Source organism: Paroedura picta, chromosome 7 (genome assembly GCF_049243985.1).
Source record: "Paroedura picta isolate Pp20150507F chromosome 7, Ppicta_v3.0, whole genome shotgun sequence".
In the NCBI taxonomy this organism is placed as follows: Eukaryota; Metazoa; Chordata; class Lepidosauria; order Squamata; family Gekkonidae; genus Paroedura; species Paroedura picta.
This window is the reverse complement of record NC_135375.1, coordinates 33,940,009-33,967,057: the sequence shown is the minus strand read 5'-3', so window position 1 is coordinate 33,967,057 and position 27,049 is coordinate 33,940,009. Positions and strand designations below refer to the sequence as shown.

Genomic DNA, 27,049 nt, shown 5'->3' with positions numbered 1-27,049 from the left:
CCTTAGGCAGATTCTCTGAATATTAGCGCAGTAGCTATGAGACAGCATTTAAACTTAGGCTGTAATCCTACATATTCTTTCAATGATCCCAGTAGACTGTTGAGTTTTGTTAAGGTAAAGTCATCAACAGTGCATAGTAGCAATAGTTTTTTTCATCTATTTATTACAAATCCCATAAACTGGTTCTATGAGTTCTAAAGGTACAAAACAAAGGACGCATAGATGACTCAGCCTTCCAAGGTCAGTAAAATGAGTACCCAGCTTGCTGGGGGGTAAACAGTAATGACTGGGGAAGGCACTGGCAAACCACCCCGTATTGAGTCTGCCATGAAAACGCTAAAGGGTGTCACCCCAAGGGTCAGACATGACCTGGTGCTTGCACAGGGGATACCTTTACCTTTACTGTATATTCAAAAATATTCAAAAATCATTAATGCTCGGCATGGTCAGCGGCAAAAGAAAATGTGGTCGCCAAAGGATCCTCTGGCTCGACACAATCAAAGCCGATACAGGGATGACCATGAAACAACTAAAAGAAGCAGTCAGAAACAGGGATGCATGGTGAAGACTTTCCTATAGAATCGCCAAGGATCAGACACAACTGAACGGATAATATCATCATCAGTGTATATTCATGAGTCTTAACACTATTTAAAAAGTCAGTTCTTTTTATTAAAAACATTTAGTTGATTCCTTAAATAAGCACAGGCGTTTACTAAAATAGGTTAAGAAAATAAGAATTTCAAGAAGACCTTATTTGCAGTGACACAGAACTACTGCACAAACTCAAGGGGCTTATTTTTATGTCTCAAACATTTTTACATGTATCATATTTCTGAAGAGGGAAAATAAACCATGATGCATCCTTAGGACATCGCCAGGGCAGTCTGGAAACATTAGGGAGCACTTTTAAAACCGCAACTTGGAAAATCTTCTTCACCAGCTCAAGGGTAAAATGTAAGCATTTCAACCTGTCAACCTAGTCAACAACCTTTATTGACTGGATGATGCTGTGGGGCTGGGGAGTTTTCCCGCTGTGTCCTGGAGGCCTTGTGCTGGTGGTGCTGGGAAAATGGTGCAAAGTTCGAGGATACTTAGCCGCAGTTGCTTGAGAGATAGTTTGCTGAAACATACAAATAAGAAGCAGGTAGGTGTTTTCTGCTTTTATTTTAAAAATCAAAACTATTTCAAAATGTCAGTATCAAAATACAGAAGACTAACAAAGCTTCCAAGAAATATACTTCAGTTAAAATACTTCCATAAAGATATTGAACCAAATCGAATGTAAATAAATTGGCCAACAAGTGCTTAAGAATTTATTGCAATATAATATGTAAAGGACTTTGTTGGTCTTGTTTAATTACAGAAATAGTCAAATAGAACCACTCATTCTGAAGTTCTGTGAGAAGGGAACCCCTCCATCCACCCACACTACCCCGAGCCCTTTGGCTTTTCCGTTCAGAAAGATCACACTCATATATGCACACTTGGTTCCCCCAGCTATGTTCCGTAAATATGAAATCTTACTGCACCCAAGCCTGATTATGCTAATCATTTTGTATTTTGTCAGTCAAGCAACTTGACTGACAGCTCATCATCAGGAAAGATAATCTACCTGCCAATCCCGATTTTACTGCCTTTGATCCTGCAGATACTTATTCGTTTAAACCTAAAAATATATACTATGACTGACAAGTAACATGGCTTTCAAAAAAAGCTTTATATGACCTCTGCTGAAGTGACAGGTAGACAAAAGAGATAGGAGAAGAAACATTAATCTGCATGACATATGGATTGACAGATATAGTGAAAGGGAAGGAGAGGGAGGCAAAGGATATAGAGCAAACACAAAACTCCATAAAGTATTTTCTGTGGTCATTGTAATATAATTTCTAATGTGCTATCAGTCAAAAGACAAATACACCCTCAGGTATTCTCAAACTTTGTCAAAATCCACTTTAAAATCAGAGTCCAGTGGCACCTTTAAGACCAACAAAGATTTATTCAAGGCATGAGCTTTTGAGTGCAAGCACTCTTCCTCAGGACTGGATTGCCACTGGACTCTGATTTTGTTGTGATAATTCAGACCAACATGGCTACCCACTTAAGAAAATCCACTTTGTTAACCTTACATGACTTTGCCCTGAAATACTAACTTCTAAAGGTCCTTTTTCCCTACTGTCTTCTTTACCTCTTGGTCTTTCTGATTTCCTTCTCTATGTATGTGCACTAAAAACACTAAAAATATCAATTTTTACAAGATGCAAGAGTGGCAGGCCTAACACAACCTAGTTATCATGAAACCATAGAATAGGCATTTGGGCTGCACACAACTGGACACTTCTCCATATAAAAAGTGACCTTGCATGTAACTACTATATTTCTAGTCAATCCTCTATAACTTTCTCCCTGGTTTTTTAGTTACAGGTTCAATCATATCTGCTCATACCTGGCATTTTAAAGGAATGGGAAGAGGTTTGCTTCATTTGCGATTTGTGAGAACCAGCTCTTTCATGTGTTTAAAAAACAGCGGTCAAATTTGTAAACTATGAAAAATTTATTCAAGAGGGGTTTTCTTTGGAGGTTATTAGGGTTTGCAGCTGTACAAGTCGGGTCACAAACTTACTTGGCTAAGTGATCCTGGACTGTGGTTAACACTGAAGTTTATAGCTTTAAAGCAGGAGCCAATTATGTAATTTTTATACTGCTTAATATATCATGTGAAATACTTATGCTATGCTTCAGTTCCTTTTGGTGATTCTAGATTTCCAATATCCCGATGCACTGGTTACTGAATGCCCCATTCTGTGGATTGTACTGACTCCCAATGTGCTATCTGCCTTTCCTATGAGAAAGACAGACTATAAATAATGTAAATAAAATTTTATTAAAATGAGCAAGGGAGTCCCAGACCTTTACCTTTCTTTTGATTGGTCCCCTTGGGCAATACCAAAGAGTACGATTCCCCCACCCCACCCTCTTTAAAAAGGCCTTAGTTCTTAGGGTAATTTGCATAATGGCGATAATAATAAAACCTTATAAGGATTTCTGTGATAATGTACACAAAGTGCTTTGAACACCAAATGCGCTATATAAACGCCAAGCAGAAAGATACAGGAAGCAGCGGATAGGACCAAAGGGAAAATTTCTCACAAAGCTGAAATTGGTGGGGTTTTCCAGTGGAAATGCTGAGATTTAACTTGCTCTGAAACCAATGGACTGAGGAAGGATTCAGAAGCCGCCAATTTAGTATGAGGCCTGCCTTGAGAGAGAAATTAAGGGAAGAGGCACAGCATGACATAAACACTGCGTGACTTACTTGAGTTACTGGATGATGTTTTTCCACAACCACAGAGTTCATGGGAGGAGAAACTCCGAATACAGCTAAGTTATTGCCATATCGATTCTTTAGTCCAAATTCAGTCCTGCCAGTGATCCTAGCAGTGATTGTCCTTCCAGCCTTCTGTTGTGCCGACGTCACAACCCTCGTCAAGGGCTATGACAAACAAATAGCAATGCAATTAGTATTTAATTTATATATACAAAGCTTTTTCATGGTTAGCCTGAGTTTGCTGCCTGTAATGACCCAAGATTTAGTGTTGCCTATGATGTTAACTTTTCTTGTGCAAAATGTTGTGGCAAAGCTTATTCTCAAGGTCCTTCAGTAATTGGGTCTATAGTGAGACTACTAGGGCTTATACATCTTGCAGACTTCAGGGGAAAACACTATATGCCACATGGCCAAAGGTTGCCAATAGCTATTTACCCTCACATCATTCTATCAGTTGATATACTTGGGACCTGACCAGAGGAACATGTTAAAATGTTAGATAATGCCCTCCCTTGAGATGTTTGCAGCCCTCTTTGGGCTATGAACTGCTCTGAAATTGTCCTTAAAGGGTCTAACATAGAAATTTAGGAAAATAAAACAGGGCACTTAAAGTTTAGTTTTAATTATGGACATTCTAGAATGCAAGATGTATATAACTTTATTGACAGGCTGATTCAAATCAAAGTTCACATAGTTTCACACATGTTCTTATCCACTCTTATATTTATGTACTCTGCAACATGGTACGTCTCCGTGCCTCCCAGTCACACATTCCGGTACATCCCCCCCTTCCTGGTAACATGCCTAAAGATGCCAACATGTTTTTTTTTTGTCAGGTGGTATTCTAATGTGCTTCACAAAAAAACAGTTATGCAATCCTTACAGATGCAAGGTGCCTGTTAATGAGCTAATCACAGTGGAACAGAGGAAAGGAAGATATAATGGATGAGTTTCTTCAGCTACAATGAAATAACACAACGGCCTTTTCCCAATTTATGGTCTTCAAGGTTATCCAGCACCTATTCAACTTTCTAAAAACACTTCTAATGGTATATACATATTCAAAAAACTCATAAATGAAGAGGAGGGGGGGAAGTCATGGGATATAAGATGCCTAATTATGAAAAATTATGAACATATTTTTATACAACTCCCATTTGTTTCAAATGGCTTTGTGTAAGAAACATTCTCAGGGGACAGTGCTCATGGACTTTACTTCAAGACAGATAAATTACTTAATTTGTTGTTACCAGGTTTGAGACTGTTGCAATGCCTGCTCCTGCAGTACCAGGGCCTATTAATCCACCAGCTGAGTCTAATCTGGTCTGAGAGGTAACTGCATGGCTCTGATGGGAAGAAAACTGTAAAGCAACAGAAGGAAAAAAAAACAGAATAAACAGCCATTCCCAGCTGGAGGTTCCCGGCCCAAGAGAGGTTTGCCTGGCCTCGACCAGGGCCGGGGCCTTTTTGGTCCTGGCCCCTACCTGGTGAAATGAGGTCCCGGATGAGTTGCAGGCCCTGTCAGAACCTTCACAGTTCCTCAGGGCCTGCAAAATTAAGCTCTTCCACTGGGTTTTTGGTTGGGGAAGGAAGGATGATCTGGGCTCCCTATATACATGTGAGATCTTGGCTCCCCCTGAGATGGTCCTCCTGATTTATTTATTCCAGGAATCGGGTGGTGGGAGGGAGATGTCACTGCCAGAGGGTGGTTTTAACTGGGGGTTTTAATGATTTTAACTGGGGGATTTTATTATTGTTATGAGATTTTATTGTGGGGAAACTTTCTTGTAAACCACCACAAGCCATTTTGGGAGTGGCAGTATAAAAATTGAAATATAAACAAACTCTAATAATCAGATCCAATAGGCACACTGTGATTTCAACCCCTAACCTTTATCAGCTATGACAAGTTAATTTACACGCTTCCTCAAAATGAGATTAAATTTTCCCTCTAAAAACAAAAGGTTTCTTCTTTGACTGAGCTGCCCTTCTGTGACTGACAGAAGATTTGTCTTTAATTTGGAACCTTAAGGGAAGGTGTAAGAACAACCATCTTTTTGAAAAACCTTTTCAGAATGTCACTAAGGGGATCTTAAAAACCAAGAAAACAAATGATTTTATTTAATATACAGCAGAGGGTTAGATGGAATTTTCTCTCCCTAGATGATTTCTACCTTTTCCTTTTGGCCTATTTGGAAGTCTCACAACACTATCTAAATCCCTCTGTCAAATATTAATTCCAGTCCTTCCAACTATGTAGAACCCTATGCTGAATTCAGACCATTAGTCAAGAATGTTTTCTCTGACTAAAATTCTCCTCAGAGAACATGTTGAACAGCTACGACAGAGAACTCTAGGTGCAGGCTTCTGTCAGAATTTGAATAAATTCCATCCAGCACACAGCTCTAATATCACTTCAATCACAGCTATTGCTTGAACAATCCGAATGCTTGAGGCAACCATTATTCAAGCTCTCTGCTTCAGTGAAGAATTTAACCTTTCACTTACTTGTTCTCTGTCACTTCAACACTTGAAGCCTTACTTTTAAAGTGCTGTCCATCACACCAACATTTAAGCCTGCTTTGCAATGGACATATTCCTGCAATGCCAACATATTATGGGTACAACCGTCCACTAACCAATTTAGCTAGTAGGCCATACTAATCTGCCATACTATTCTTTTTAAGGTGCCCAAACTTCCAGTTTCTACTGCTGAGCTCATATAAAGTTATTATTTCACATTACAGATTTTTAAAAAGTTTATTAAAACATTTTTATTGAGCTAGAATGCACAGGATTGTTGAAACTGTGAGCATGTTCGCAAGAAGTTATTTTCAGTGCTTACTCACCAGATTCTCTGCAGAAATAGAGGTGGGATATGCTGTTGGAGGAGGAGCAGGAGGAGGCGGTGGTGGCGGCGGTGAGGAAGAGGGTGGAGGGAGTAAAGGGCGATCACACTGTGATGGAGGAAGTTTTGGTGCTGTAGCACCAGCACCATTACCAGGTTCTACTTTCTTATCTGACAGATCAAACACTATAAATAAATTACAAAAAAATATTTACAAATTATCTGGCCTGAGAAGTCGAAAATCTAAACTTCAACAGAGAGACAGATTGAAAGAGAAGTGAAGAAAGTCAGAGGCTGGGGTAACAGGGGAAGCACATACACTTTATACACATTTGATTGTTTGCAATGTATGCTGTGCTAAGGGAGGTTAAAGACCTTCACAAGGTCAGTTCTGAGGAGAGATTTCAAGGAAGAGAGAACACTACGCAGCAGGTTCCTGATGGGAGTTCTCAACATAACAGCTTTTAAGGAAGAACCAAGATAATTAGTTTGTTGTGCAGATGAAGAATCCAAGGCTGCAATCAAAAGCACATTCATACCCTTGCTATTAACAAGACCCTCTCTTAATTTACACCAGAGCCAGCTGAGATAAAAAGATTGCCAGCTGTAGGCAACATTAACCTCAACACTGAACACAGAGCTGTGATGTTAGCAAGGAGGAGTCGCTCCAGCCTTAAGGGACCTTGGGAGTGGCAGCTGTTCTTCATATTCCTGCAAACATTGCATGGTGTCCCTGAGCTGTTGTATTCATTCCTCGGGGTCACCATCCTGGGATCCTGTCCTATTTGCAGTACAGAGGAAAGTCTCTCCATGGCCAAATAATCAAGGAAGCAACCCTGAGGAGAGACAACCCAAAGTAAAATGCAGCTGTGCAAGGCACACCCTTACCAAGCAAATACTTGGTTTTGATTTACTCCTGGAAGGTTCATCATAGCCTTTCTGTATGAGTACAGTGCCACCATGTGGTTGTTAGATACACCTGTCTACACTTCCTTGGTCTTCAATTATTTAACCATTCTTGCTATTTTTATAGGCTATCCTTGAAAGAAGAACAAGAATATCTTTTGATAAGAAAATCTACCAGCAAGTTGCAGAAAGGGATGTGCAAATTGAGGAGAATAGTCTTGCCCCAAACTATCCTTAATCCATTTTATACAGCCAGTCAGTGTGGTGCGGTGGTTAAGAGTGCTGGATGAGGATCTGTGAGACCCCTATTGAAATCCCCTCATGCCATGGAGATTTGCCAGGGGACCTCAGGCCAGGCATAGTTTTTCAGCCTAACCTACCTCACAAGGTCATTGTGAAGATAATAATGGAAGAGGGGTAAATTATAATAGTTGTTTTTAGCCTCCATTGTGGAGAAAGGCAGGGTATAAACAAATTTAATAATAAATAGCTAATTAAAAACTAACACCAAAAACAAGAGCAAATGATCTGGATTTGAAACTAAAATGCTAAAATACATGCGGCAAGAAACCAAATACTGTATGAAGAAAGGCTGAGTCCTAAATGATATATTTGTGTTCATAAAGTATATGCACAAAATAGTAAATTACCCTTCTAGCGGTCAGAATCACTAAGTTAACTCCTCTGTCTCTAGGAAATGAAAACAACAATGCTCCTAATTCCACAACATGGAACAGATTCAGGAGGCAAATTTTCTACATTCATAGCAACTGGCTAACTTGTATCTTGAAAAATCATGGTTAGAATTAATTTCTGAACACTGGATTGGGAATGGGAATGCCTTAACACATTTTATTATGTCAGTAGGATAGTGTTCAAAAGGCCCCAGAAGATTCCTTGTTCTCATCTGTGAATCATGGTCTCACTGTTCAAAAAAGCAATCCTTTTTTGAAGGCTGGGGAACTGACAAAAATTGGCTTCTTTAAACAGCAAGATATCTCAAATGAAATGAAAAAGAAAAGAAATACAGATGTATCATGCAATAATTTTATTGAACCATCAGTTCTGTGGTAGAGTGTTTACATATTTGTGGCCCAATGTAAGACTGAAATGGAGGTCCTGCAAGCATCTTGGTTGCTTATGCCCCCCGCAGGGCACTCCGCTCTGCGGGTATGAATTTACTGGTTGTCCCGGGCCCACGGGATGTTCGCCTGGCCTCGACCCGGGCCAGGGCCTTTTCAGTCTTGGCCCCAACCTGGTGGAATGAGCTCCCAGAAGAGCTAAGGGCCCTGCAGGATCTACCAGCTTTCCGCAGGGCCTGTAAGACGGAGCTCTTCCGCCAGGCATATGGTTGAGGCCAGGGCAGCTCTCCCACTAATCCATCAGAGGATCCCCTCCAATATTGAGATCTCTAACATCGAGATCATGGTTAGATCTATTGTATTGGTGCCACCCTCTTCTGAACATTATTCTCTCCACCAGGCTGAACTAAGATCAGAATTGTGACCACCGCCGCTATATGTTATATGTAACTTTTAATTGGGGTTTTTATGGGGATTTTATTGTGTTTTAACTATTTATGTTGTAAACCGCCCTGAGACCTATTGGGAGAAGGGCAGTCTAAAAATTAAATAATAATAATAATAATAATCTGTTTCACCATCCTTACTGAAGCCCTCTTCATATTAAATCACTGAAATGGGACAGTGATGACTTTATATACCTTGTAAAATGCCTTTTCAAAAGCACAAACAAGTTGATAAATTGTAGGAAGGCTCTAATCACCATTCTGTGAAATACTAACCATGATCCAATTTGATCTCCTTGCCCTGAAATATGGTCATTGCTTCTAGATTCAGTGCACAGACGCCACGCATGAAGGCCTTCTTCATGGCATCTTCATAATCGTGCCTTTTGTTCTGCATTTCTAGGACCTTATTTCTTGCCTCCTCCAATGCAGCACTTAACTACCAAGGAAATGAACACGCTCACGTTAATAAGGGCTGAGTACTAACACATAACAAGTTTCCTTAGATTCACTGTTCCTCTTTGGCTGGGGCCAATAAGTACAATTTAGTATCATTTCTGGTTGCATTAGCCCTAACAAAACTCAGGTGTTCCCCACCAGCAATTTGTACCTAGGCTGGTAGTGGATTTAATTATGTTACTTTATCAGAAGGAAGTCTCAAAGAAAATACAGCATGGAATGGACTTCGTTTCTTAATCTAGTGGAAGCAAATGTCTTTTCTGAAATGTTGTCAAAATTTTGTTCCTTTAGAAACCTCCCTACCTCTTGAATTTTAGCTTCGTATTCATCAGATAGCTCAGCACGTAAAGATTCAGCACTTGACTGACAGGCTTTTTCCATGGTCTCTTTCCACTTTCTATGGCTAGCGCTGCGCCAAATTCCCCAGGCTTTTTTCAACAAACTTATTTCATAAAGCCGATTAGCCAGTCGATCTGCATATACCTGAAAAACATCACCATTGGGAGGATTGAGTTTCTTGCACTATAGAAACAGTTATTAACGTTAGTAAACAATATATTGGATTAACAAGATATAAATGCTTTATTTTTATCTTGCACTATGATAGAACTACTATCAATATTGCTCCAAAGCTGAAGCAGCAGGTCAAAGAGTATTTATTCATCTGATTTATATGACCTCCCCTCCCTGAGAATAAAACACTGAAAAAATAACGTTAAGCACCTAAAAACTCATAAACGCTATAACTACCTGTCACTGCCATTCAGATTGACTCTGCTTCCCTTCTCCGTCTGGATGGGAGTTCTTTAGTTCTTTCTCCAATGTATTGTTACTCACTGGCCTCAACCAAATGCCTGGTGGAAGAGCCCTTCAGAACTTTGGAAGCTCCTGGAGGGGCTGCAGTTTTTCTGGGAGCTCCTTCCACCAGGTAGGGGCCAGGACCAAAAAGGGCCTGGCTGAAGCCAAGTGTAACCCTCTAGGGCCAGGGATCACCAGCCTGCTTGCCTTGGCAGAGCAGAGCACCCTTTGGGGGATATAGTCAGTCAGGCAGCAGGAAAACAGGAAGTCCCAAGGGACTGACTCTACAAAGGAAGCCATGCCCTTCAGTTTGCAAGACACAAGCAAGGCTGTCAACAATAGGATGCTTTGGAGAACGTTAATTCATCGTGATGCTGGAAGTGACTTCTAGAACCTCTCTCTCTCTCTCTCTCTTTCTCTCACACACAGAGTTTACACACACACACACAGAGTCCTTTCTAAGCAACATTCAACTTGAACACCCGAATATACCTCATGCCTGGACTCTTGTTTACCCATGAAATGCTGAAGGCGCCACTTAGTGAATCTCTTCATTAATTCTATCCTGTCCTTTTGTTTCTCAATTGCATGTGTCAAACTGGCAATGACCTAAACAAGTAAACAGACATATCATTCCATTGGAAACATGCATGGATTACACTTGATCACTGTAATTTTTAAAGGCATCATTAAAATACACTAGTATTTAGACAATGGTAATAAGTTGTATCAAACACATGCCAGGAAAACCGGAAGAGCATGAAAGTAGTCTGGAGAAAAAAATGTTCCTCTTCCAACTGTGATATTTATACAAACCAAAAGGCCTGGGAAAAAAGCTAAATTTTTAAAAGAAGGAATGCTATTTTCTTTGGGTTTTTCCCAAGGAATTTTTCTATTGATATGAAGAAACTACAGGAAGGCATCAATTAGAGCTTGGCAATTCATATGGAATGGCAAACAACGGGCTGGACGTTGCCACTCAATAGAATGCCATGCACGAAAGCGACTGGGAGAACAGGTGCCCATCTGTGTTGCTGGGTACATCAGAATGCTGCATGATGCTGTCCAGTTTGGAAGGGTGAGAATGATTTGATCCAAACACTGTCACTATCACGGAAGGGTTTTCTGAAATGTATCTTGCACTGCCCTTGGAAAGAAGAAACAAAACTTGGGATATGGTCAAATTAGAATAATCGAATCATAGGATAGAATCATAGAGTTGGAAGGGGCCATACAGGCCATCTAGTCCAACCCCCTGCTCAACGCAGGATCAGCCCAAAGCATCCTAAAGCAGTAAAATTGATTTAGTGCAAGTGCTGCTTGTAATTGTGTTTCTACTTGAGAAACTCATGACTGCCTTGCATGGCAGTCAGCAAACTTGAGTGCTGAAATTGAAAACAGACTTCATGCTATTGTTTTCCTCTAAGCTGACTTGGCTCAAAAAAATCTGATGAATACAGTGTTTGTTTTGGAATGGGGAAAGGGGAAGCTCGAGGAAACAATATTAAGACTTTCTCCAAGATAGATTCTGGGCATTCTCTGATGATTTTACAGCTAGCAATCAGAGGAAACTACACCAAAAACATAGGGAATTCCTATTTACTTCCTGAAGTTCCCTTTTGGAGCAGGCATCATGCCCATCCTCAGCTCCTAACTTCTATTTGCTGGTATAAGCAAGTTTTAAGGGGAAAAATGGATAGTTATCTACAAAGACCATGAGTTTCCAGCCATAGATATTGGGGGGCGGGGAGAAACATAACTGATAGCTGATATTTAGAAATAAAGGCAGAACTGCACATTCCACTTAAAATCCATAACAATTTCAGAAGGCTTTATATTCTTTTCCATATGCTGCCATGAGGGCCACTTTTTTCAAAGGGGAAGGAGGGAGTGGGTGGGGGTTAATAATTTCCTACCATTTCCCTCTAACTAATTCACCCCTAAGCTGCTTTTCCTCTCAAGAGGAAAACAATTAGAAGCATGCTTAACTTTTCTTTAATGGAGGCAAAAGTGGTGACATTTTTCAGTTAAAAAATTGTAGAAGACTAAAAAGTTAACCATCTGTCTCCCACCATGCCTTTCTCCTCCAGAGGAAAAAAGAGCAGCCAAGTAACTGCATTTCAACCATTCAGAATTAAATATAACACACAGTTCTGCCCTAATAGTTTTTGTAGCAGTTAGTACAACAGATAAGCAGTAATAAGCAGTTCCAGAGGATTAGCAGAATACATTACCTCATCCTTTCTCCCTATTGACATTTCATACGTATGTAGCAGCTCCTTCAGGTTCTCTAGCTGATTTGTCAGCTGTCTCACATGTGCAGCATGTTTCTCTCTCTCTTGACCCATTTCTAGCCTGTGATGTTCAATAAAATGAAGCTTCCATTTCCTCAGTTCAGTCAGAACATTTGTCTGCAGATTTAAAGGAGCAGCTTTAAGGATAAAACAAGGCTCAGACCATACTTTCAGTTGAGGAGAATCTATGATTGATCAAACTTAACAAAACACATTTGGATGTTCGTGTGAAACAACTCTGCATTCTCTTGACAGAGAACAGTCTATTGAAAATGCAGCCATGACAAGACAATATGATGGATTAGAACAGGAGAGGGAGGAAGAGATACAAAAGGGATCACATTTCAGCAATGGTGTGTGGGTGTGCGCACACATGCATGGGGAAGGAAGGATTCATGCATTGTGATCATGATAATCTTCAAATTCAGGTTCAGCCCTGTGGCACTCCATAATACCAAGCCAAATTTAAATAGTTCATTCAAATTCTCATCTGCTTTAGTGAGCCCATGAAACTCCATTGGAAGGGAGGGGGAGAAAGCATCAATTTGAAAGAGGGGTTTCTCCATAGTGTTGATTTTAATTAAAAATGTATCTGTGTTGTGGCAGTACTATGTAGCAACATGGAAGTGCCTTAAAAAAGTAATTTCAGGGCTGAGGGGGGGGGATGAGAACTGCTGTGCTGTGATTGGTGGCTTGCTATGATTGACAAGCTAAGGAGCAGAGGGAGAAGTTCAGCTTGCTTTCCTTTGCAGCCTCATCAGGAGGCAAAAAACTACAACAGGGCAGAGAAAAAACGTGGGAGGGTCTCCCCATGAGGAGGGCTGCAGATCTGAGGTTTACCATCCCACATTTGCAAGCAGGAAGCTACTCGCATTTTTCCCCTCCGTGTGGAAATGGTCTTCAAGCTGCATTTACTGTAGGGCAGGGGTAGTCAACCTGTGGTCCTCCAGATGTCCATGGACTACAATTCCCATTAGCCCCTGCCAGCATTTGCTTGCATTTGCTTGCAGGTGCTCATGGGAATTGTAGTCCATGAACATCTGGAGGACCACAGGTTGACTACCCCTGCTGTAGGGCAACCATCTTTACCAAACATTTAGTAGTACTCCTTGCTTTGGTATTGCTAGGCATTTTTTCTCTTTTTTTAATCCAAATGAAGGTTAAGTTTATCACCCAACACTTCATTGTTAATGTACCCACCCCAATAGTGTAGGAGGAAGCCAAGGAAGCAAATGCAGCTGAGCTGGCACAGAAAGCCTTCAGCCCATCACCAAAGCACAGGGGAACCCATTTCTAAAACATTTCACGGTATATCTTCCTCTGTCTCACTTTCTTCTGCAAAATTCTGCCTTTAAAATAATGTTCTTTGAATGGTGTAACTAATGTCTTCTGGCTTGAACCCACCACAGCCAGTCATCACAACCCCCAAGCTAAGGACCAAAGGAGAGCTATGAACCCTGCAATTACTACAGTAACCCTCCTAACCTCTCTTAAAGAGCTTGTCACATCTCACGCCCCAAAATCAAGATGCAGGGGGAGGAAAGGGGACTCCACTGCCACAAAAGCTCCTGCTCAAAGATTTTTTTAGAATTAGCAGAAAATACATGCCTTCAAGCTCCCGCTCCAGAGATCAAGTATGCTCTCTATTTGAGTCACTCTTTCATCAGAAAGGCTTAACTCTGTCGTATTTGACTCTTGGATTTCTCTTTGACTAGATGATGATTCCCTAGAAGTCTCTTCTGAACGGATTGGACAAAGCCCTTCCATGCCCGGATGAGCTGGCTCCTTTACAGATGTTGAAACTGAAAGAAAACAATGATTTTGGACCTCATATAACATATTATTGAACCTAATTGAACATTTAGAAGGCCAAGTATTTATTTTCCCCCTCCCCTATATGTTAATGAAAAACTGTGTTACATTAAGAAATTAATCCTTTAAGCTTCATTAGTGATTACTAGAAGGAAAAAAGGATGCTAAGATAGAGCACTGTTCCCTTTAACTGTAAAGCTTTTGTGCTAGTAGATATCCCATGTCAGAAACGTTGGTATGCTTCATAGTGTTTTGTGGCTACCTGGGGGTATGTGTGTGTGCTTTTTTCTTTGTCTATATCTGAACAAAAACACGTATTATACACAAAGAGGATGTACCATCTAAAAAGCTCTTTTACACTGAGGTTTCCTTAGAGAGCTTTTCTTTCCATCCCTCCCAATTGTTTAGAGCTGCTTTTCTAACAAAAAAAAGAAACACAGTACTTGGAGATGCTCCAGACGCTATGGATCATGAAGAGACGTAAGAGTTACTCCTCACACATTTTTATAGTGTAGTTCTCATTGCACACATTACACAAACACCATATATCACATGCATGTCATCCCATTTAAAATGAGGTGCATCGCAGTGTTGCAGTTAGAGAAACCAGAGTTTAAATTCCCATGCACTCATAAAGGTCTCTGGGGTGACCTTGAGCTGCTGTCATTGAATATGAACCTAAGTTATGTCAATTAATTAATCTGTAAAAAAGCACAAGTAATCCCTATTGGGACTGACTTGTAAATGAAGCATAATTAATTTCAGATTTTAGGGAATCAAGTTTCAAATTAACATCCTATTCCCAACCTCAATAAAATTATACCTTCTATCCTTGTTGTCCGAGTAGATGTTGCAAAATCAGAACTTCTTCCAGGCTTCCTCTGACCTGTTACCACAGTTCTGTGCCTACGTTCATCCATTACTGGACTTTTTCCTATTTCAAACAGGAGGAATAACTAGATGTAAAGAGGCTGGTATAAAGTAGGTAAGCATTCTGTGTTCCTTGGGCCATTTATCAAAACGTCTTATATGGGGGCCAGCAACTGGTAGCCTTTGCCTGAACCAAATGTGTCCCAGACAAGTGGAAGAAAGAGGAAGAGGGAAAACATTCTAGATAAAAAATCTCAAACTGAATGACCTCATTATCATTATCAACATATCTAGTTCTGTGGACAGTTAGATCCATGAACAGACAGATCTATGAACCTGACAAAGTCCTAAATTAAAATCCTCCTAACTGATAGCAGCTGTAAGAAACAAAACAATCCCACCTACTAATAGACAGTTGGTAGATTCTACTGTCAGTTCAGCATAAAGCTGTTATGATCTCCAGTACTTTACAGGGGCTGCTCTGTAGCCAAATCTCCACTAGATTTATGAAGAGAGAAGAAAATTCTTAGCTATGCTTTGTCCCATGGTCTGTGAATGTAATGTTGCAGCAAATAGCAGTTGATCTTTAAAAAACTGTTTATCTCCAATAGAGACGAGTACCCAGCAGCAGATCACCCTGCAATTGTTCTTAGAACTATTTTCAAATTCTAGAGTTCCAGCATGATTTGAATCCTACTGGAGTTATTTTACATATTAACGGCTGAATAAAGTGTCTCTCTGTGTAGGTCCTCTGGCCTATTTTGTTCTAAAACAAAAGAAACTGGTTTAAATAATTTTAAATGTTTTAACTGAATGTATTTCTATGTTGTAAACTGCCCTGAGCCCTCAGGGAAGGGAAGGGATCACAAAGGGCAAGGGTCATACAAACAGGTGATAGGCCTCAAACTTCCAAGGACCCTGTCCACATCCTCAGAATGAATAAATTGAAAAGTATTCCAAACAACTGGACAAGTCAGCACCCTGGCACTGCTAACACAGAGTCCAAGTTTGAACATGTGTGAGAGATTTTATCTGCAAAATGCTGAGCAGAACAGACATAGCAGGCAATCAAGTAGTCCACCTCTTCTTGCAGGCCATATCCCAACAAAACTATGACCATCCAGAACAGCATTGCTGGCCTGTGCTGTGCAGACTCAATGGGGGTGGAAAAGTGTTATTTCTTTGCTGTCATCACTGTCACAGAGAACAATTTTGCCTGTATCCTAATGGATTTGGCTTGAGTCTTCACTTGTCTTTTCACTGCCCACACCTCCTCAGTAACTAAAGAAGAAGAAGAAGAGTTGGTTCTTATATGCCGCTTTTCCCTACCCGAAGGAGGCTCAAAGCGGCTTACAGTCGCCTTCACATTCCTCTCCCCACAACAGACACCCTGTGGGGTGGGTGAGGCTGAGAGAGCCCTGATATCACTGCTCGGTCAGAACAATTTTATCAGTGCCGTGGCGAGCCCAAGGTCACCCAGCTGGATGCATGTGTGGGAGCGCAGAATCGAACCCGGCATGCCAGATTAGAAGTCCGCACTCCTAACCACTACACCAAACTGGCTACCTGGCCTAAAGCTACCTGGCCTAAACGCTACCTGGCCTAAAGGCTGGAGACGGGATGGTTTGGAGCAATCCTGTCAACTGCCTGAGTCACTGCCTCATTACAGAGCATCAACTGGAGCACCATCAATATCAACAGAAAAATCTCCTGGACTCCTCAGAAAGTTAATCGAATCCATTTGGCTGAAGGGACAGTTTAACTTAATAGATCCTCTACCACTGCAGTCTTGCTTTCCCTGTTAAGTCTAAATTCAAGCGGAAGTAGTATGTCCATGACAAAGTAACTGTTGCCAATTTCTCCACCCTCAGATTACATTTCTCCTGCCCAAAACAAACTACCAGCTCAAGAGTGAGACCTGCATAAAGTGGTGGATCAGTTACTTGAGACAGCCACATGGTTATCATGGAGGCCATGAAATCTGAGCCATTCGTGACAAGACAACCTTGACATGAATGTTGAAGTCCCCAGGACAACCAGCCTAGGGGGTCTCTTCAACACCACTCCTAAGACCTTTAGCATTGTCAGTCCTTTGGGAACAAAAACATTTGCATGAGGAAAAGTTCTGTAAAAAACCTCTCTGAACACTGAGGATACAGCAGGACAAAAACCTAATAAATGCTAGAGCCAGTAGTTGAATCCACACAGTTTTCCACTTAATCTTCTTGTTTTGTATTCAATAAATCAACTTCTGGGCAACTCTGAATCCCAAAATTGCAAAGGAACTATAGGCATGTTTCAGTTTCTGAATGTCTAGAAAGATTAAAGGTCTTTAAATGAATTAAAATGCTTTTCACATTTCACATCAAGCATTCACTCAAGTGTTATTTTTAGAAATGCTCCAGGCAAAATTGCTAACTAAACAATGCCTAAAGCAAATTATTCAGTATCTATCTATTACTCTCTTACACACACCACAAGACAATACCTTTAGGAATACAATGACCAGAGATGAGAAAACATGTGTGTCATTTGGAAATACCTAATTTGATTAAGGAATGGACATAATATAACAGATAAAGCACAGCACATACAGATTAATCCGTGCTACAAAATTTCACTGAAGTAAAGCTTAATATAAATTAATACACCTCTTCACATTAGTTGTCCTAGTTCTGGAAAAGCAGTATTGGAAAATGAAGATCAGGCAAATGCTCATTGGCACAGTGCAATGTAATGCCCAACAGTTTTATGAGGCTGATTGCTTCTTCCAAATTGCATACTGTATGTACCAAGGTACATACAACAGCTAAGGTACAGTTGCAGTCATTCTTATTCACTCATGTGAACATTATCCAAGGAAGGGTCTTCTCTAAAACAGAGCACTGGAGGGATCTTCCTCTTTCATGTTCAACTAGCAATAGAGACCATTGTGCTTTGGAAGGGGGGGGGACTCTGTGATATTGTGCCTCACTGAGGTATAGGAATGCCAGCCTCCAAGTGGTACCTGGGAATTCACCAGAATTGTAGTTCATCTCCAGGGATCAGTTTGCCAGGAGAAAATGGCAGCAGTGGAGGGTGGACTCTGGGGCACTGTCCCCTTTTGAGGATCCACTCACAATCTCCAGGAATCTCTGTCAGGTGTTGACAATCCTGGCCTGACTGGAGCCCTTGAGAGCTGCAGGCTTGGGCCCCCCCTCCCCATGCTGCCCAATATTCTGTATAGATCAAGCTGAGCCTTGCCCCCTCCCCCACCATTCACCCCCCCCCCTTGTTGGAGATCTGCTGTTTTGCCTCACCATTGTCAGTTTGCTGTTTTACCCACTAGAAAAGATGGTGGTGGGAGCTCTGTCACTCTTTGGGCAGGAAAAAGTGTGTGAGACTCTGAAATTTGATCCTGTGACGCAGGTTTGTGATGGGAGGAGGGTATGTTGAAAGAGATGTGTGTGCAGGAAGAGGCCGAGGCTGTGGCAATGATTGCTGGTGGGAGTCGAGGGGGGGAGAAGAGACATGTGTAGATTTGCTGTGTCTTCCTTCCAGCAGTGAGGCTAGCCACAGCAGGATTGTAAAGTGAGCCACAGACACCCCCGCATCGCTCAGGCTACCCCTCAGCATGATAGAGAAACGCATTCCTCGCCTCAGTCAGTTGTAGTTAGAGACTTCCTTCATAGCAGGCTTGAAGGGAAGGGGTGTGTGTGCAGAATCCTGAGCAAGAACTGCAACTGGCCCTGAGTGGGGGAATATACCACCAATGGGAAAAAGACAGTCCAGTTTTGTCAGCAGTTGCTGGGTAGATCTCTCCAACTGCAGGGCATGCTGGTTAACCAGTAAGCCATCTTTGACACGACTTCTCTTTTATGTGGTTGTTGTTGCTGTTGTTAGGTGCAAAGTCGTGTCCGACCCATCGCGACCCCATGGACAATGATCCTCCAGGCCTTCCTGTCCTCTACCATTCCTGGAAGTCCATTAAAGTTTGCACAGACTGCTTCGGTGACTCCATCTAGCCACCTCATTCTCTGTCGTCCCCTTCTTCTTTTGCCCTCAATCGCTCCCAGCATTAGGCTCTTCTCCAGGGACTCCTTCCTTCTCATGAGGTGGCCAAAGTATTTGAGTTTCATCTTCAGGATCTGGCCTTCTAAGGAGCAGTCAGGGCTGATCTCCTCCAGGACTGACCTGTTTGTTCACCCTGCAGTCCAAGAGTCTTCTCCAGCACCAGAGTTCAAAAGCCTCAATTCTTTGACGCTCGGCCTTCCTTATACTCCAACTTTCACAGCCATACATTGCAACTGGGAAGACCATAGCCTTGACTAGACGCACTTTTGTTGGCAGGGTGATGTCTCTGCCTTTTAGGATGCTGTCTAGATTTGCCATAGCTTTCCTCCCCAGGTGCAAGCGTCTTTTAATTTCTTTGCTGCAGTCCCCATCTGCAGTGATCTTGGAGGCCAGGAAAATAAAATCTGTCACTATCGCCATTTCTTCCCCATCTATTTGCCAGGAATTGAGAGGGCTGGATGCCATGATCTTTGTATTCCTGATGCTGAGTATCAAGCCAACCTTTGCACTCTCCTCCATCAACAGGCTCTTTAGTTCCTCTTCACTTTCTGCCATTACAATGGTATCATCTGCATATCTGAGGTTACTGATATTTCTCCCTGTAATCTTGATCCCAATTAGTGACTCATCTAACCTCGCCTTTCTCATGATGTGCTCTGCATACAAGTTAAATAGGCAAGGCGACAGTATCCAGGTTTGCTGAACTCCTTTCTCAATTTTGAACCAACCAGTGATTCCATGCCCGGTTCTCACTGTTGCTTCTTGACCTGCATATAGGTTTCTCAAGAGACAGATATGTGGTACTAGATTCAAAGCTCATTCCTAAGAATGGGCTTTGAAGGGCCCCCTGCCACAGCCGCCTTGGCAAGTTAGTGGGTGCGTTCAGCGGGCCCCGAGGACGCTGTTCCCGGCCCCCCCTGCCAATGCTGCAGCTTCCCCTGGGCCCTCCAAGCAGGGCCGCCACCTCTGTGAGGCGGCGGGCCTAGGAGAAGCCATCCCCCCCCCCGCCAGCTTCACCTGGGCCCTCCAAGCAGGCCCACTTCTGACCAGGTTTCCGGCTTGTGCTGGTGAGGGCCCAATTGGAAGACACTTCACGCCTTCTGATTGGGCCCTCACCTGGACCGGCCCTGCCCACTCTCTGCCCACTTACCCCTTAACCAACTATGATACCACTCACCGAGCGGTTCCAGTTGATGATGATGACAGTAAAGTCCCATTCCTGCACCAGCTTCTCCCATTTTAGCTACCTCTAATTTGGGCTTCCTTTTATAAAAACTGACCTGGCGTCTTCTGACGAGCTTCTACGTGATTGGATTGCCGCAGTGCACTTGGTGGTTCAAACTTTGGTGTCACTACAGCATATCGAAGCAGCTCTTCATATTCATCCTACCACAAAAGCAAAACTATAAAAAAACACTGTTGCCAAATCGAACCATAGAACAACAACAAAAAAGATACTTTTTGTAATTCTTAAATATGATAGATTAGGACTGAATTTACAAATGAGGGGGTTAACTTCATGTTTCAGAAAAAGTTTAAGGGAGTATTTGCATCCTAATGACATTGCAGTGTGCAGAGCTTAATTGTGCTAATACAGGCTGTTTGTTCTGCATTGCCCATGCTCCTTCTCCCTTGCTCCTCAGATGGCTCAGAAAGGATTGCACATTCTGGGCACCACTAATTTGCTGCATAGTGATCTGTGGTTATTTTCATCCACCTTAGCCAAGAGAAGGCTAAGTCGTGAATCTGGAGTACGGTACTGGAGTTGCAGTGGAGAACAGGAAGAGAGGCAGTATGTTGGAAGCAGCACAAGAGGTGAGTGAGTCTGAAGCCGGTCTTTTTAGCTGTCGCTGTGGAGGAATATAGAAGCAGCTGCATAAGGCCAGAGTATCAGAAGACAGTACTCAAGTGCAGTGGCACCATTTTATTGAAGTAATAGTAATACAAGATATTTTGTTCTGTTTCATTAATGCACACAATTTGTGATTTCAAGAGCCAGTGAAGCATATCAGTTAGGGTGTCATACTAGGATAGGAGAGACCTTGTACAAATTCCAACCCAACCATGAAGCTCTTTGATTGACCTTGAGACAATTTCTCCCTTCATTTACCATAAATTACATAATTGTTTTAAAGATAGATAGAAGGAGGAGGAGCAAACACATATACTGCCCTGATTCCTGTGGAAGAAAATTCGGGAGGGGGGATTAAATAGATATAAATTGAATTGAAATAGATATAAATTGAATACATCAGCCTCCAGTTTGTGATTGCCTCCATTTAATGAACCTTAGAGCTGTATGGGGAAGTCTATAGACCCCAATGACATTTTGCTGTTGGAAACCTATTCTATGGCCTTGATGTCTACAAGGTGGTAAATTGCTTCCATAGTTCTTAAGAATTTTTCCTTGAAGCTTGATTTTGGGAACAGGAGAAACCAATCTGGAAGAAGACATCTGAACTCTACTGAGTACCCCAATTTAATTGTGTCCTATATCCACTGGACTGTGTTGGACAATCTCCATTGAGGGCAAAAGTGGACCAATCTTTTTTGTTGGCACTATTTCCCTTTATTTGAATTGAATGGTTGCAATTGATTGATTTTAGGTTGGTAGTACCTCTGTCTCTCTCTTGCCTATTCCCTATAACAGGCTGGTGAAACGCAGAAGACTGTTGCTTTGGAAAGGAATATGAAAGATTCTGCCTCCTCTTCTGCCTAAAGCGGGCCCTTGGCATGACTTTCTTTTTATCCTTGGTTCCCACCAGGATGTCTGTTGACCTGCCATGCCCGAAGCCACACATTTCTGCATGCAGCGATGCAAGGGTGTCTAGAGTGACTTAGCCAGCTATTGCAGATTATTCCAAGTTTCCCGCCATGAAGCAAAAGCATCCACATACAAAAGCCCTCAAATCACTACACAAATGACAGGGGATAGGGTCAGCTGTCTTCCCCTTTCCTTTGGTTCCATATGCCTTCCATGAGAGGGATCCTGGGGGAAATCACTTTAAACAGTGTTTGCTGATTCAGAGCTGTAAGGGAGAACTGCATTGGGGGGAGGAACTTCTGGTTTCCTTTCTGGCTTCTTTTCATCAGTGGAAATGGCAGTTGAGAGGGGATTTCACCCATCAGAGACAGAAAAAGCATTGAAACAACAAGTACTGTTTAAGTTGAGTTTCCCTAATGTATGTCTGACTGTGATAGAGGTCATGTATTCATGAAGAAGAATTTAATTCTGAGAAAACACACATGGACTGGGCTACTTGAATTTACAGGCAGTATTGTGCACCCACCACTAAACAAACACTTGTTTTGTTCCTCTCTCATGTATCCTCCTGTGGGAGCAGGTTTGAAATCCATAGTATTCCTCTCTCATTATCCTACTCAAGCATCCCCACTATCAAACATGCCACAGGCCATAGGTATACAAATGCCACCCCTTGGTCTCTTTCATTAACCTGCATTTTTGCAGTCATAATTTCACTGACTCTTGCAAAAGTCTAGACAGTCAGACAATAAGTAGGGGGTAAGGCAGAAAGAAAGAAGGATCTAATCTCATGCTCAAACATTTCACTTTTACACATGGACAAATGATGACCTAGTAGGGCAGAGCTAAACTAGGCCAAGTAGATGAGTTAGAAGGCTTCAATCAGGAATGCTCAGAACAACCATCAGGTGTTCCCCTTTCTCAGGCTATCCCAATTAATATGCTCTTCACTCACAGATGAAGATAAGTATCAGAAAACTTAATTTTGAACATCAGAGTAAAACTGACCATTATGAAAAGATCAGCATGCTACATTGACCTGTTAAAATGAAATTATACAACTTTATTCATTGATTTATTTGATTTGACCACTCCCGGCCAGATGGCTTGCAACTGTTAACATCAAAAATTCAAAAAACAAACAAACTAAAAACCACCCCCTGCCCCAAAAACCTAATCCCGCCCTCCTAGCTGCCAACACCCACAAGAAAGAAATGCTACCTGGATAGGAGTTCAGGGTAACCACTGAGGTGGAGGGGCCCAAGATGCCTCTCTCTCTGCCTGGCCTCAATCAAAAGCCTGATGGAAAAGCTCCATCTTACAGGTCCTGCAGAACATGGTCCATGCAGGGCCCTTGGCTCTTCTGGGAGCTCATTCCAACAGGTAAAGGCCAGGGCCTGGTTGACCAGGTGGATCTCATGCAAGCCTTCTTTTCCTCTTGTGAAACTTTCTATTTTTCTAGATTTACAACTTAAGGAACATTATAGGGCCATATAAAACCAGTTTGGTGTAGTGGTTAGGAGCACTGACTTCTAATCTGGTGAGTCAGGTTTGAATCTGCACTCCCCCATATGCAACCAACTGGGTAACCTTGGGCTTGCCATGGCACTGATAAAGCTGTTCTGACAGAGCAGTAATATCAGGGCTGTTTCAGCCTCACCTACCTCATAGGGTGTCTATTGTGGGGACAGGAAAAGGGAAGGCAAACATAAGCCGCTTTGAGACTATGGGTGGACAACTCTTCTTCTTCCTCTTCATCTTCTTCTATAAAAAGATGCCCTGCCACAAAATACTGTATAAGTTTCAACAGAGGCTATGTCTCGCTTACCTGAAGATCTGAAGAGACAGAACTGCCTCGGTCGGAGTCTTTTGGAAAAACAGGGCTTGTGCTTCTTTCTTCAGATGATGACATTCTGCATTAATTCCACCCTATAAAAAATTTCAGAAGGTAAACTTAGGTTTCCATCTAAGCCAGTTCTTGTGAGTGCTCCAAAAATTCCTCTAGTGTTACATACTAACTAGAGAGGATATTCTTAAGCAGCCCAAATTTTTCAGTGACCAGCTATAGTTTAGCATGGGGTCTATGTACTGCCCCCTCCCGCTATTCCCCAACATGATAACTTCACTCATCTGAGCAAAGCCTTGTGAAAGTGCCACACTACAAATGTGCAAGACTAGGAGCTGCGTATTCATGTGCTTTAGCTCTAAGCAGTGGTTCTCAACCTGGAGGTTGGGACCGCTTTGGGGGTCGAACGACCCTTTCACAGGGGTCGCAGCAGGGCAAGTAGCTTGGCCCGGGGGTGCCATCCACACAACAGCCTTGCGGGGTAGATATAGAGTGTTCATCTGTCTGGAGCAGCAGAAAAGAGTGAGATCGGCATGGTGGGACAAAAGGCAGAACTGAACTGAGAAACCCCAGAAAAAAATATATAATCATGAACCATGGATCTTCATGCAATTGGTCAGTTTCGGTTTAATTTCTGTGAAAGAACACTTGCATAATTTTATGGTTGGGGGTCACCACAATATGAAGAACTGTATTAAGGGTTGCGGGCATTAGGAATATTGAGAACCACTGCTCTAGTGGCTCTCACCTTGTGGGAATTATCTGCCCAAAGAGATCAGTCAGGAAGACCCCCCTCAATTCTATCACTCCATGGAAGTAGAAGATGGAAATGTTCAGAAGGGCATTAGAACTCTAGCTGACTGGAATAGTCCAGGAGAATAACTGTGCATGCAATAGGAATTGTAGTGCATTCTAGGTATTATCCTGCTTCTACTGCATTGTCTTCTACACTTGTAATTCTACTTAGATGATTTATACCATATTCTGCCCTAGGCAGACTGTTGTATACATTGTCTGTTATTTCTGTAGAAAAGTGTATTACTTTGTATTGAGCTGCCCTCTTTGGAAGGGCACTACAAAAACAAACAAACAAATGGAGGAGAAAAAGCACACAAGAACATATACATCCTTGTGAAGCATAGCATCATTCTTAACCGCAACACAGACTTTCAGCTTGAAAACAATTTACATATAAGTAATTATATACTGTCCAATACACATCTCATGGAATAATAAACAAGCCTCCGGGGAGGGCGGTATATAAGTATGATAAATAAATAAAAATAAATAAGTTTGCTGCTGCAAGTGAAATAATACATCAAAGCCCTTTATCTTTGGACACACCAGTGAGTGAGTATTGATGATTTAAAAACATAACAAGAGGGATGTACTGTCACTGAAAATAGCTTTTTTGTATTCTGCTTTTCACTATGTACAAACTGCTTTTCACAGCTTACAATCAATCGTCTACTCTTCCTCTCCCCACAACTGACACCCTATGAGGTAGGTGGGGCTGAGAGTGTTCTGAGATAATTGTGGTCACCCAGCAGCTGCACATGGAGGAGTGGGGAATCAAACCCAGTTCTCCAAATCAGAGGCTGCAACTCTTAACTACGACACCAAGCTGACTTTTTACATGGCAGGCAGTGTGTTACAGTGGTTAGAGTACTGCATCAGGATTCATGAGACCAAGGTTTACATCATCAGTTTGCCACCCTTGTTTGGGTGACCTTGGGCCAGCCTAATTTACTTCACAGGAGTTGAAAGAATAAAATATAGAAGAGAGAAATAATGTGCATTTTCCTGATGTATGTACGGGCAACAGCAGTGCAAGAGGCAGATTAGGAATTACCGTGCAATAGGATTACAGGACTGACAACACCCATCCATGTCACGCATTTATGCACGGACTGTGAATCCGGTTTTGCTCGCTGTCCTAGTCCTCCAACCAAAAAGAAGTTGCCCGCCCTCCCAAATTGTTCCCTCCACCCACACTGCCTTGGGACTAGCTAGAGACCAATGAAACATCAACCACGTAAACCAATAGTTAAGAGGGCTGCAAACACCACCACGCGCCACTGCATCTGCAAGAGTACAATTAGGAGGAGGCTGAAATGCACCGAGGGGAACGGGAAGGCGCCCACCTAAGAGGCAGCCACGGAGCTTGGGAGGGATCCTGAGCGCCTCAACAGGCTGCGTGCTCCCCAGGAACCCACAAGGAGGTCAAAAACAACACAAAAGTGGTTGTCCTTCCGCATCCGGCTTCTTCAGCCGACTCCTCACCCGCAAACCGCTCCAAAGATACCCCCACCTCAGAAGCAGCTGCAACTTCTCACTTTAAACTCATCTTCTTTCTCAGCAGCAGAAGCCCTGACAGTTTCAAACCGCCAGGACCGAAATGAGAAAACGTCTGCGATTGGTCCTGCGCCTTTTGTTAAGCACTCGCTGACAGGACAATCCGTCCCAGTGGTTTGCCTACCAATCCGCATGCCGGTCAATCATTCAGAGGCGGGCCTTGATGGATGACGAAACCCAATGGAAAGCCTGGAAACGCGCAGGGTCGAGGTAAGAGTTTTGTAGAAGTCTAACAGAGCCGGGGTTCTGACGTAAGAGGCTGGGCTCGGGTCCGCGTGCTGATTGGTCGGTTGATGGGAGCCCGGGCCTGAGAGGCGGGTAGCGAAAAGGCAGTTAAGGCGAGGCCTGAGGGGAGGGGGTTGCATTCAGGTTTATTATTCGGCATTATCTCGACGGGCGACGTTTATTCCTAAACGAGGATATATAGCACTGTAGCGTGAGCTGTAATAAAACAGAGGCGAGGCCACTCTTGAAAGTGCCTCGCATTGAGCAGTGCGGCTGCTTTCTGTTTTCAGAGGAGGAGGACGCAAGATGCAAAGAACCCTCTAGTGTTGCCAAGTTCCCCTTCACTTTTACACATCTTCGTGTTTGGTTTTTATTTGAAAAACTGCTGGATTAGATTACTCGGGGACGGGAGTCGCTGGGTTTAATTTGAGCCGAGTCTCGTTTGGAATCTCTTATTAACGTCAGAGTTAGTGCTACAGATGTAGAATAAAAATGAATGGGGAAATGGTACTTCTGAATGCGCCCTAAAAACATTTGTCATTTAAATTTTACACTACAGCGCGGAATAATATAGGAGTGTGGTTTATATTATAAGCTTTGGCTTCTTTGTTTAAACAGTCTCTGAAATGTGTGTTCAGTATTGGATTTTTAAAACTAATCTTGACTCCTAGCGCCATAATAAAGTATCCCTAATGGCTGAACGGGGGTCCTATGATATTTTCTGTGGTGATCACGGCAATTGTTATCCTATTGAAGCTAATATGTGCATCCCCCCCCCCCGCAATTTTTCCATGGTACTATTGATAATGAGGAGCATATCACTTAAGTTAATTAGGTTATCTGTATCATTGTAACAAAGGGTGATATTGTGTAATAAGAATTTTATTGCATACCAATTATCAATGTATAGTAGAACAGTCATTGTTCAAGCTTTATATATGTAGAATTTTGCCAATTCTG

The 27,049-nt window shown here is 42.2% G+C and overlaps 2 protein-coding genes across 9 annotated transcripts in view; one reads left to right on the top strand and one right to left on the bottom strand.

Annotated features, from left to right (window-relative positions):
* Positions 1-27,049, top strand: part of LOC143842345 (uncharacterized) — a 131,055-nt gene that overhangs the window by 66,592 nt on the left and 37,414 nt on the right. The gene's annotated exons all lie outside the window — the stretch shown is intronic.
* POC5 (POC5 centriolar protein) lies at positions 651-25,966 on the bottom strand. 8 transcript variants are annotated; one of them, XM_077347375.1, is made up of 13 exons: positions 25,793-25,966; positions 23,492-23,592; positions 20,180-20,285; positions 14,800-14,910; positions 13,773-13,966; positions 12,105-12,281; positions 10,363-10,479; positions 9,376-9,555; positions 8,890-9,052; positions 6,181-6,365; positions 4,582-4,692; positions 3,320-3,496; positions 651-1,123 (listed from the first exon to the last, which is right to left on the bottom strand). In XM_077347375.1, the coding sequence occupies exons 2-13, from the start codon at positions 23,573-23,575 to the stop codon at positions 980-982; spliced, it is 1,749 nt and encodes a 582-aa protein (XP_077203490.1). In that variant the 5' UTR covers positions 23,576-23,592; positions 25,793-25,966; the 3' UTR covers positions 651-979. The 8 variants fall into 8 exon arrangements, with proteins under 8 accessions (XP_077203490.1, XP_077203491.1, XP_077203494.1 ...); XM_077347376.1 differs by having other exon boundaries at positions 25,821-25,962; XM_077347379.1 differs by having other exon boundaries at positions 25,846-25,948.